Here is a 12701-nt window from a genome sequence, read left to right as displayed (position 1 = left end):
AATGCGTTGGCAATAACTATAAAGGATTACAATTAAACCGATTTCTGAAGATGATATAAATGGACAATTTACAGAAAATTAGCTAGTAAATTTTGCGCTTAGCTTCACATCATTAGTTGATAACTTAGAAAAAAGAAATTACTATATTAGGATGAAAAGTGACCTCTGCTGATTTAAATTTTACCACCCTGTGTTGAACAAATGGGACAGCTTTACACCTCAATTGTGCTACAATACCTTCAGCACAAATTAACGTTATTGAACGTCCCAAAGCTTACCGCGAGCATATATCAGTGAGTTATAAAAAGGAACTTTTTCTTAGTTTTTTTCTAAAATAGTACGTATGATTTCATTCGTCATTTTATAGACCACCGTGTTTCCTTTGTCCAGTGCATCTTTAGAGTTGTAACGTATTCTTATTTCTTCCCACAAAGGCGCTAAATTAACTTTGTATTAAACAGTTCCCCATAACAGGTCGTCTTGAAAATATAAAGAAAGGTCGACGTTAAACGATTTAGCTTTATCGTATAAATACATTGCTTTCTGGCAAACTTTTCTTAGATAAGAATATCCTATGTAACGGTTATGCATTCAAAATATTTATTGTCTCCAAAATATTTTCACCCATTAGCCTGCACCTATGAAATACTACTTTGAAAAGCAATGTCAGCAAAGCCAACGTATAACTGAATCGGATGAATTACACACATAGCGATTACAAAGGCTATACATTTCAACCTTTGATAGATGAGCTAGAATATTTAATCCTTGTATCCGTTTGTTTCGTTTGTTAGGCTACACGACCGGATGAGCTCGGATATATTTTGCCAGCAAATAAATAAACATGTAACATTCTATGTAAGAATTCTATGGCCTGCACACAACATTTTTTGCTCCAGAATGCGACTGCGTAGCAATTTCATTATCATTTTGTATATTTATTAATTTCTAACATGACATCATAAACACTCTCAACATCACTAAAGATCATAACCCGAATATTTATACGGGGATTTTTCCTGCGTACACATTAATATGTTGAGATAACGACATTGGACGTCAGTGATAAAAACGATTGTTTTCAGAACAAAAATGCAACCTCCAATATTATTACTCATTGTTCTACACCCCTGATAGTGGCGTTTCAGTAGCACTAACATCATTTCCGAAAATGTTGTGTTTTACAGTCTTCGTTAAGTAAACAACAAAATGGAATGATCTCTAATAATCGATTTTGACAAGAGAAAAAGTAGTAAGGTGCTGCACAAATGCAGTCCCTGCTTCAGTTTAACTTTCCTTAGTAGTATCCTTCCCCTACAAAAGTAATGGTTATATGTCAATACCCTATTCATTTAAGCAACAGACTTCATCATTCTTAACTAGCACTGCTAGAGACGTACTTCGCGTAACCAAACGCAATGATTCTTTTAATTTTGTACGACGCCAGCTCCTTTTAGGCAATCCTCATACAAATAATAGGCTCAATACTTTGCCGTGTTAGACGATGGGATAGCAATCGTATAATCCATTGAGCCTGCTAAATTTTACGGTAGTTTGTCAATCTTTTAATACAAATATATTCCATAATAATAAGTTTCGGCACTTTAGTGCCCTTTTTGTTTAGAAGAAAATTCATTTTCAATTTCATATATCGAATGCTCCTGTTTGAATGCCCATTTTACATCACATCAACCTGTAAAGAGTATGCAAACAATCATGCGCATAAACAGGCTCGCTAAAGTGTTCGCTTTATTACTCAACTGTCGCATATGGTAGTAGATACTCCATACATTTACTGGATTACTTTCTCTCAAAGGAACCTTTTTTTTATTCTCATATTTCTCATGTTTCTTATTTATTTTCACTGCTCATATTTCCTCAACTCTAGATCTATTGTTAATAAAGCCATTCTAATCATTTATGCTAATTGTAGTGCTAACTATCCAGTAAACGATGTTTGATCACGTGACTGAAATCTCTAAGCGCCAAATTCAATCTGGAGGGGTCAATTAATGGCGACTATTCAGACTTTCTGATAACCATTGTTTTGTTGTCTCTCGAAATTTCTTCTGAACCCGCTTTGGCCTCAGATCTTAGCCGAATACCAGCTTCGGAAAAATTTGAACAACTGACTTGATTGTCAAGTATATTCAGATTTGTTGTGCTACTACCAGCCTCGACTGGCCCTTCTGAGCGGCACGCATTTCATTTAATTCGTTGCTAAGGAAGTACACGGTAAGCTGTTGAGCGGTGGCGACAACTGCGTCTATGCAGTGAATCAAGCCTGCAGGCATAGCACAGTGGTCAGTACCATCCGCCGCTGCGCAATTGCGCGATGGGTTGTGCCTCTCCGTAGTGGCACGACGAACATCCTGGCATTGTTTCCTAACTCGTGTGCTTGAATGCAATCGTTGTAGACTGTGGCTAGTGTGCTGCTACAACAGCCGTCATCGGCGTTACCACAAACGTGCAGGCGTTCCTCCAACGGCGGGAAGCGCCCATTCACAAAATCGTTATCAAGGTAAGTGAGGAAGCATCGCAAATTAAACGAACAAACTGTCGAATTAAGTTTCTGAAAAGAGTTTCTTGCTTATTGGCATGTATCGCCAAGTTAGGGCAGTTGCAGTAAATATTACAATGATCGCAAACACGGGCTATTCTCGACGGAGGAGTAATATTATAAAGAAGGGCTGTAATATGGTGGACACACGTAAGAAGAGGGAAGGACAATGTGAAATGCTGGTTCTGTTGACCTACGCACATCTAATGTGAATGAAGGGACAAATAATAAGGACCAGGTTTATGGCATTATATATTCTTGTTATTTTTATCTTATAGGTTTCAACCACGAGTATCGTATTTACCGATATCTCCGTCACAGTTGCGGCTCGCCTCAGAAGAAAACAGCAACATTTTCTTGGACAATAAATCAATTTGATCGTTTGTAATTTCTTTTACAAATTCACGCATTTAAACTTGGTCAAATCGACATCGAACTTTTGACAGTGAAACGTCATCGAAAATCTATATTCAATTACAAAAACCGTAATCGTTTTAACCAAGCATGGTACGAATATTTATTGGCAAAAATTGTTGGTAGGTTTAGTGTAAATCCTATTAATTGCAAAAAATATTTGCCAAAGCAATAGAGATGCGGTGAGTAGAATAATTCCATAAAAGGGCGAAAGAATTATTCTTTTAAAATCGAAAACCGTGGTTGGGTATCGCCTGAATCGGGTGTTATCTTTAATCGGCTTTGCCAAAAACTTCGTTTCGTCACAGGTTCGGTACCTAAAACCAACATAAGATGTAGGGTTTTCAACGAAAAATATTTTATTTCAAAAGTTTGACGAGATGGTATAATACATGGACGTATCTAAGAGTCAAGTTAGATATTGGTTTTACTCAGTGAGCTTACTTGTAAACAGTCTTTTGTGGCAACAACTAAACTTAAAAAGAAAGAAAAAATAACTTCTACTGTGACTAGCAGAAATGAGGAGTAACAATGAGTAAAAATATAATACGCAATAATGGGTTATTGCGGTGTTATATACCATGCAGCAGCACTTTTTCTGCTTACTCTCTGCTAACTAATAAACGGTAGCATCGAGTTCCACCGGTCGTCCCACTTTAGGAATATATTAGCGGCTGTTAATAACATTGATTTTTCTAAACTCAAGAACCTTTTACTTATATTTTAAATTAGATCCATTCCATAGAACTTTATAAATTTAAACAAAAAAAACGTGACTCGCTCCACAGGACTCCATTAGGATCTGCATGCTGGAGTAAAAACCTAAATGTTTGTCACTACATGTGGTTGATTTGTGCTCATACGACTACATTGGATATGCCTTGGTATAATCCTTTTATCCCAATATACTTTAGGTAATGTAGGCTTCACTTAGTGGGTTTCTTTTTGTATCTCAATTCTAAACCGATACACGAGTTATGCTACATTTTTTGCGTGGCTCCAACCTGATAAGGCATTGTTTAAAATTCTGTGTCTTATGAATATTTTGTGAACTATGCGGTTAATGGTAATTTCAAATAGCAGCGTTAGCGGATCGATTAGTTATTAATAAAAATAGGAAGGTTTTTTTTTGATGCAACCTTTCGATCGATAGTGTTTATTTCAATTGGCAAAAAAGGGTTCCATAAGATTCCTGCAAATTATAATAGTTCTTATGAAGATGATTTGCTAAAACTTTCAGCTACTCAATTTTTAATAAAGTTGGGGCGAATGTATCAACTCACTGCTCTGGGTGTCCTCTTTTTCTAAGAGAAGGCTAAGCTCTTATTTTTTCATGCCTCTTCCATTGTCACTTTGGCTCTTTTCCATTTGACATCTATCAGGGTTTTCTTATTTCTTTTAGTGCTTAATAGCAAAACACCGTGTGTTCGACTTTGTCTGTTTATCTTATGTCACACAGAGCACAGATATCTACTTCACACTAGCTAATTTGGGTTCGAAACTGATCACGCTTGATCAACATGATACTAAACTTAGATCACGTGGTGGTCTAGCTAGGAATCCGAACGTAGACATGCATTGTTTCGTGCTAAGAGCCACCCAGCCATTTGAAGCAATGATTAACAGCTTAAGTTCCGGACGTCAAACTCGAAACAATTAAAGTGCCAGAAATTGTGAAAAACAAACAATTGTGGTCCAAAAAAATACAAACGTAGTGTTTTTTTAGATAAATTATATTAGATGTAAATTGTTTGTACTACAGCCCTCAGCTCCCAGGGTTTGTTAAAGGAAGATTCACGTCATACGGTGTGGGAGTAATAATCCTAACGGCAATATGGAAACATTTGAACAATAGCTTTGGTTAAAACTAACCTGCCGCAATAAAATATAACACAGCAAACGGCCAAACACACACGATAGTGTAAACTAAAACCGTTAATAAACTTTATAATTAACTAGGTTTGGAATCGAAGAGAGCTTGATGATAGCGGCATCCAAATAATAGAAATTATATGAATCACTTCTTTATAAAGATTTTTCAATTACTAGACGAGGTAGCTGTCATGCCTGTATTCGTTTAAATTTAGAATAATTCGTCATCTTGATTAAACATTTTTTGCACCATTACATTTAATAGCATATTATGTGTTAATTTAAAAGCATTGATGAGTAGAGTATTTACATAATTAATAGGTACACCTTAATGCAACGATTTGATAATACTAATTCGCTAAAGTTTCAATAATATGCTAGCTATAAAAAAAACAAATCTATATACATAAATAATCTATATTTATGTCATGATTAGGCATCGACCTGATGTCTACCTATGTGCACAATAAGTAATAACAATAATAATATAAGTTTTTTCTATTCAACTTTATCTTGCTCGTCTTCTTTCAAAGCCTTCACTCATCGTGGATGCTCCTGGTTAAAGCGAACGTAAAACCGCCCGAAGCCATGGTCCACGATGCCTATGGTCTCCACAAGGGATCACAGCGGCTGCTGACTGGGACAAATGTCAAGATAAACAACAATTACTCGCTATCATTTTCATTCAGATTTTCGTGTCTCTTTCCGCGTACTCTCTCGATTTGTTCGAGAAAGTTCTTGCATTTGGCTAACATCACTTTGATGCTTTCTTTTACAAGGACGTCTGGCGGTAACATACCCACACTTTCCACGCTAAATATAAAATGATCCCTCTTCCGGCCGAGACGCACCTTCGATGCGAGGTCATCATACCTAAGCACGTTTCGGCTGCACGTGTCTCTGCGGGCGTTTACAATGCGAGCGACGTTTTCGTTGCCCTTTCGTTCCAGTTCGACAACGCCCTTCGAAAATGAATCCCGAAACCTGACAGCGGCCTCTCCCCGAATTTCTTCCAGAATATCGATCGTTGGTAGTAATCGATACGATGCAGTAGCTACTGGCGAGAACTTTGCGTGTGTTTTGCCAATACCTTTCATGCATTCGATTTTCATTGAGATTTCTTGGCCTGGACGCATTTTTGCGATCAGAATATCGCCATGGACTGGCTTCGGAGGGTTTTTGGCGAGCAAGGCCTCCTGGCCCTCAAGCGGCACCCATTTCATATGTCGAGAATATACGTCACTGTTGATGTACAGTTCCTTGGGGTCAGTCGCATCGAGGTTCGCTTGCAGGTTTTTCGTACAGCGAACATTTAGCTCAAACACAATGGTGTTTTCAGCTGAAGCCGATTCCGACGGCATACGATACTCAAACAGCCGCGGGTCAACCTTGATAGGCACGAGACCAACCCGGTTTGTGAGATCTTTATCATGTAAGAATGAAGTGTTGTTGATCAGGGTTATACGGTCTGCTGCAAGGATCGGCACCTGAGAATAATACAATATGTGTTTATGTTAATGTTTGCTTACGTAAACAAAACGCAAAGCTGAAATCATTGCCTCTAATATCTGTTACCTTTATCTGATAGAATTCAGCAAGATTATTGACATTTATGTCCCGTTATTATTTTTAAGGGTTAGGATTTTCAGGCAGAGGCCTCTTCTGACAACTGCTTATTAAGATGACATTAGGACTTATTTTTAGTGCACTTGGCAGATGAATACAGCAGTGTTCATCTGCCATTTTCAGGTGTTTCCCTCTGTAAATAATCACTCATCGAACAAACTCTTAATAAAACGATACAAAAAATTAGGTTTTTGTTTTTATTTAAATACAATTTTACTTCTAGTACTAACTGAAAAATAATGGTACTTCCAATATGAACATTTATCTTTTGTCGCTTGAAATATGAAAACAATACTAAGTCATAGAAAGAAATATACAAGACTGCTTACTTCAGCAATGAGAATTCGTCGAATGGCATTCGCGATTGCAGGATTCACACCGATCAGATCAAACTCAAGTTCCTCCTCATCACATTTGACCACGCTCATACGAAGCTTTTTCTTGAACGCCTCTAAACTGTAGGGTTCCGAATCGGGATCTAAATCCTCAACGGGTCGCATATGATCTTGCTGGTATAGGCCGATCGAAACCTGAGAGTCACATGACTCGATCTTCACCATTTTTTGTTAATTCACCTTGTTAAAACACATGTTGACGTTAAAGGAGTAATCAACAAACATTACATGTGCCATAAGATCCGAGCAAGTGTTTGGAAAATTTGATTTCCATCACAAAATTAGCAGAAATGCTTGGTCAACTTCGACCCGTTGGCGATTGACTAATAGTAATGTATGACCCCCTTGAACTTTATTGAGATTCTGGGTTCTATAGACAAACCGGAACAGTAGATTGGAAACTAGCAAATTCCCCGTATACGTACGTATAAACCCTGTTATTGCTTAGCGTTTGGTAGACATAACTAACATCTTATGATCTTACACATAAATCTCCAAAATATTAAGAATCAATGAAATGTTATTTCATTTATTTTTAATACTTGGAGCAGACACGCGCAGCTTTTCCAAGCAATTTCATTACAAGGCTTGTACAAATTAACTAATTGACTGTCAATAAGGTGACATCTTGTGTGTCATTTAAAGACGGAAAGTTGCAATTACTCTAATCGTTACAATGTATTAGGTTTCACTGCTGATAAGTATATTGTTTTCTTATTGTTTATTGGTAAAAGATTTGCTTAACAGCTCACCCTTGTACGTTTTCCAACAAAGTATACACACGTACACGTATCTATACGTGAAACTTAACCAAAGTTTTAAAGATCACAGAAAATTTCTGAAATCAACTTGCACGTTCGATATAATAGTATGCCTCCACATTTCAATCCATAAATTCGGAGGCCGGGTTGGATGGAATTATTGGATGGACGCATTTTGTGGCCATTGAGTCACCCGCGATAATTCAAAGGTATGAGACCATGTACGAATGCTAGCACTGTGATATTGCAATGATTTGAGCAAAAACAGTGTTCGGCAATAAACAAAGTCGTTCTCTAAATGCCAACTACTTCACAACGTTAAGTCAGCAGATTTCTTTTAAGGAAGGCAAAACCTTAATATTATATATAATAGTTATAATCATTTCTTTACATTTTTGTCAGATACGTATGCAGATTTAACGTAGCGGAAATATCAATGACCCTCGGTGTTCTCGAGTCCAGTTCGTAGCTGAAATTAAAGTTTTTCAGTTTTACACTAGCAAAATAATTTTTGTAAACCGAAGCTGCTCAAAAATAACGTTGTTGATAATATTAATCATAATCATGATCATTTCACCTGTAACTTGTTCTCCTATTGACATAAACGATTAGCCAGCTTTTTTTCCAAGGAGTCATCGATGCTACTATGCTAGCATCATGCGTTTGCCAATTGCATATATGCAAATGTGCGTCCAAGAGTGTTTTATTCTTATATAGAATTCAATATATTTACTGTCGATGATGTAACGTGCTTCATCAACTCTTTTAGCTATTGTGAACTAATTATCTTCTGCTACAATCGTAAGGATTAATAACTATTTGAATAGATAATTAGTATTTGCCGTGCAATATCCATAATAAACTGGGGAACCTTTCGCGTTTCCCGTTTAATGGAATGAAATGTGGTTCAAGCCTCTCGGAATTTGGACTTTAGCTGACCTTAAAAGATAGATAGGGACATTAGCTTATTATTCCTAAAAATTGTATCGCGTCTATGTGTCGTTAGCAAAACTCGAAGTAGCACCCCCGTTTTAGTTTCTTTCAACTAAAGGTTAGGCCGTGCAATGTACAGCAATGATAACGGATACTGAAAATTGATTAAATAATACAACCAGTATATATATATATATATACTACTACCCGATCGCAGTGTAAATTCTGAAGCTATAACTCAATAATTATCAAGCTTGCAACTAATTAAATTTCCCGCGCTTAACTCGACTTGTCGTTCAATACAGCTTGTCGTTCAGTACCACCGTGTTTGCGGCAGCGGTCAGTACAGTGTTTTGGATGCGTGCCAACTCGCGAGTAACAGAGCTAAAAGCCGCGGAACGACTAGTGTTGAGCGTGGAAGAATCAGGCAGTGGCATAACACGACTTCCCACACGCGGCCACTAGGCCCACGATTACTGGACGCAACAAGCGTTTGCCTATACAAACGTTTGTCTGTACGTATGTCGGGTTCGGGTGCTGATCCAGCGTCATAGCGTTCCGACTGATTACCCGCGTACGGGTTGCGTCCTGGGTGTACAAGACAAACGAGCTTGTCATTTGTTTTGCTTAGCCGGTTTTCGGCATTAATCTGTTGTTGTGTGTGCTACAAGTGATATTCTGTTCTCTCGTACTAGCAGCTTTCTACGTCCTCGGCTTGTGTAGTTCCTACGTAGGCCCTGCTTGGCCGCCCGCAGCTGGCAGGCGAAAACTGTTGCTGCTATGGAGTCAAAATGGTAAACATTTGCAGCGTCTGAATTTGAATGTTTTCACCCTCTGTGCCACAGCTGTAGATGCAAGTGACTGCGGCAGTGGGTTTGCTCTCCTGTCGAATGAGTGCGTTTCGCTCTATCCTACAGATCTGGTTGATCTGGTCTGTGCAGAGCTCCAGCACATAGAAATAGTGAGAATAGGACGGAGATTCGAAAAGAAGGGAGAGGTAGTCTGTGTAAGCAGAGTCCCTATGGAAACGAAGGAAATGATGTTTGTTTTTCATCACAAAAGCCAACTAACGGCTTCGCTCGGCTACGTTTATGGTATTCAGGCCATCTGAAAGAGTGAATTTCGTTATACCGCAGTGCAGTGTTTACTTTACAGTGTGCGCTGAAAGTGCCGCTATCATCGTGCCGCTATCATCTTTGTGTCTAACGACAAAACAACAGAAATTAATCAGCACAAATCTAACGCTAAACGACAGCCAATACAGCAGCAATGGAGTTCGTGTCGAATTCGATTACATTTCATTATAATGCTAATAATAGAGTACATGTTTTGCTTTTCTTTCGTTTATCTACTTAAGCGTATCGCAGTTCTTTTACTATACAATATTATTTGCTTTGTATAACGGGAATGCAGTATATTGCTCATATTTATAAAGGCTCTGTCGGTTTCATTCAGGACGTTTAAAAAAACATTTCTAAGCTTAAAAAAAAGTAAGTTAAAGTAAAAGAAGTTGAAATGGAAACAGTTTTAGTTGGATATTGTCATTAAGTTTTTATTATACCTGCCTCAACTGTGGAATGCTTTCCACTGCGCGTATTTATTGTGGTGCTAATGAGCCTATGCGAATACTGCTGAATTAATGCGCTTTTCATAATATCCCAATGATTTAATGACTCTATATATAATATTGTAATAATCATAAAAGATGCTTTTTTATGACACGCCACAAGTATACTTAAATATATGTGAGGCACGTGTTGCTAATTCGCAGCAGAGCGTAATGTTCGTCTTCTTTGTTTTAGGACCACCTTAATCACGCTCATCGGATTGCTGCGTGATTCTATATGCAAGGTTATTTCAGCCCAATCTGTATCGTATAATACATAAATCCTTCTTAGTATCGAAAGTGCCCTGTAAGAATGTATGGTTGGTAGCTACAGGCAATAAACAAAGGAGTTCTAGTTTCGGTTCTCACAAGCAACATTTTTTTACAATTCCAGAAGCTACTCACGTAGATAAGCTTACGTTTTTCAGTAACAAATACTCTTCAACGCACAGTTTTCAAACCTCAAGGCGCAAGTTACGTGTTAATTTTCAGCGACTGCTTTAGTAAACTCCTCGATAGTTTTGCCTTTGTATTTTTTGTAGCATTTCGATCTCTTTTGGCCAATAAAACAACTAATAACGAACTGGTGTTTGTTTTTTGTGAGCACGTTTGGGCTAGTGACCGCTTTCATTCACTCAAGTATACTCTTGGCACTCACTTCAACCATTTGATCTGCGACAGTCATCTATTTGATTTGAGAAAACAACTTAGCTCACAATTCTCAGCACGTGTACTCTAGTGTTCGATATACTTCCGCGGCAATTTACAACGTGTTGCGACAGGTCACTTGATCTTTTATTCAGGCGCGAATTTTGAAATTAAGGAGATTTTTTACCGGTCGTGAGGCAAAGGAATGGTGATGCTGGAGTCAGCCGACTTTTTTAGGTATCAAAAATATCAACCATCAACAAAACGTTCCTGATTAAGATTGTGTTGACCGCCTTCGCTGTTCAAATCGGTGGGAAATATATTAGGCTCAGGCGGTCAGTTGAGTGTATCAGGTGTTTTTTTTTGTCCTGACACGCCCTAACATTTTCATTGCGGTTGATTCGTAATCGTTTTATGGAGTTGCTAGTAACGTGCTTGGCCGTTTTACCAGGTAGCATTTGCTTTTGACGATGTGCTTTTTTCATCGTTTCCGCTGCCCGAATTTATTGTTCGTCTAGGAATGATGCACTCTCGAACAACACTTCGGATCCGAACCGTGCCGCTCAGCGCGTGTTCGTTGGAAATCTCAAGCCACACATCGTTCGAGTTGACCTCTTTGATATTTTCTCGAAGTACGGAGAAGTTACGGGTGAGTAACTGCTCTAGCGTTTGTAATAGCACATGAGCCCATATCTGGTCTGTTTATGCAGTTATCACTAGAGATATATGTTAGAACAACCGTTGCCGTTGGCCGATATAGCTAATCCAGATTTCAATAGAAAGCCTCTCGTGTCCGCGAGTAATAGCTTGCTGTTTGATGTTGTTGGTGGTGTTGGCATTATTAACTAGCCTCTGACTTTGTGTGTTCGCTATTAACTCGCGTTTCTGTGTACTGTTTGTCACATGGCAACTTGAACAGGAGCAAATAGTAAATGTTCCTTTAATAATTTGGGACACTTTGCTGTTACATGATATTCGGTTCGCGTGCGATTCAACAAATGTGATCGTCGAATCCACCACCATATGCCCATCGTTTTATACTATGGCTTTATTAGCTATCTCGATCAATCGTCAGGGCTACGGTTTCGTGCAATATTCAGATGAAGACGCGGCTCAACAGGCACTTAGCGAAAATGGGGCTCAGGTGAAGTCATGCACTTTGCAAGTGAAACCCTGTTCTGTAAATGATCTCCGCAAAAAACGACGAGACAGGAGCAGAAGCCGCAGTCCGCTGCCGACAACGCCGCAGCGTTATGGGAATGAGTGAGTAAAATGTTTGACAAACATTCAATACCTGGCATATACATCGGTCATATTCTTCTTAGTATTATTGCTATTATTATTATTACAACCCGAAAAGCATATAGTATTACTATAAAAAAAAAGTTTTTTAATTTTTTTTATAAGTTCTACAGTGATTTAATTTATTAGCGTAATATACATAATATAAACTTTGGGCTAAACAATAAAAAGTTGATCGAGTGCCCAATCATTGTTTTTGCTGTTGTTATGGTTTTTTTTTCGCTTTCAAAGGAATTCTCTTGATAGACGACGTAGCAGCAGTCGGTCGCCTCCACCCGTCAAACGTAGTCCGAGTCCGCCTCGTGGAAGGGGCGGCCCTCCTCCAAGGGGACCTCGGTATGACGGCGGATTTCAGCGCGATGGAGGAAACGGCAATTATAGGGCTGAAGGCGGAAGCTCCAGCTATCGAGGTGAAGGTGTGAACAACAGCAATAGTGGCGGCTATCGCAGCGATGGCCATCGAAGTGGTCGATCTCCGCCGCGAAGAAGTTCTTCCCAGTCGCAGTATGTGCCGTCACATCATCATCGAGGGTAATTGATTATATTTCATTATAACGCTTACACATACGGTGTGTTATGAAATC

The 12701-nt window shown here is 38.6% G+C and overlaps 2 protein-coding genes across 3 annotated transcripts in view; one reads left to right on the top strand and one right to left on the bottom strand.

The window, feature by feature from the left end:
* Positions 1-12701, top strand: part of LOC111245810 (uncharacterized) — a 32368-nt gene that overhangs the window by 1216 nt on the left and 18451 nt on the right. Inside the window, exons 3-6 of the mRNA XM_086981966.1 lie at positions 2418-2521; positions 11334-11464; positions 11871-12078; positions 12349-12648. Coding sequence (XP_086838092.1) covers positions 2418-2521; positions 11334-11464; positions 11871-12078; positions 12349-12648 — 743 coding nt within the window. The remainder of the gene's footprint in view (positions 1-2417; positions 2522-11333; positions 11465-11870; positions 12079-12348; positions 12649-12701) is intronic.
* On the bottom strand, positions 5250-10803 carry Polr1C (RNA polymerase I and III subunit C). Of its 2 annotated transcripts, none has more exons than XM_022794647.2 (3): positions 10587-10803; positions 6802-7047; positions 5250-6333 (listed from the first exon to the last, which is right to left on the bottom strand). In XM_022794647.2, exons 2-3 carry the CDS (start codon positions 7030-7032, stop codon positions 5512-5514), a joined length of 1053 nt encoding a protein of 350 aa, XP_022650382.1. In that variant the 5' UTR covers positions 7033-7047; positions 10587-10803; the 3' UTR covers positions 5250-5511. The 2 variants fall into 2 exon arrangements, with proteins under 2 accessions (XP_022650382.1, XP_022650381.1); XM_022794646.2 differs by lacking the exon at positions 10587-10803 and adding an exon at positions 7620-7779.

Source organism: Varroa destructor, unplaced genomic scaffold, assembly GCF_002443255.2.
Source record: "Varroa destructor unplaced genomic scaffold, Vdes_3.0 BEIS01000002.1, whole genome shotgun sequence".
Lineage (NCBI taxonomy): Eukaryota > Metazoa > Arthropoda > Arachnida > Mesostigmata > Varroidae > Varroa > Varroa destructor.
This window is presented reverse-complemented; position numbering and strand designations above follow the sequence as displayed.

What these genes read in the sequence shown, in the direction of transcription:
- Polr1C (XM_022794647.2), bottom strand. Translation starts at nt 7,032, where the DNA reads ATGGTGAAGATCGAGTCATGTGACTCTCAGGTTTCGATCGGCCTATAC. An exon ending in GACGAATTCTCATTGCTGAA is followed by an intron (nt 6,334 to 6,801) that starts GTAAGCAGTCTT and finishes TATTATTCTCAG; the next exon opens with GTGCCGATCCTTGCAGCAGA.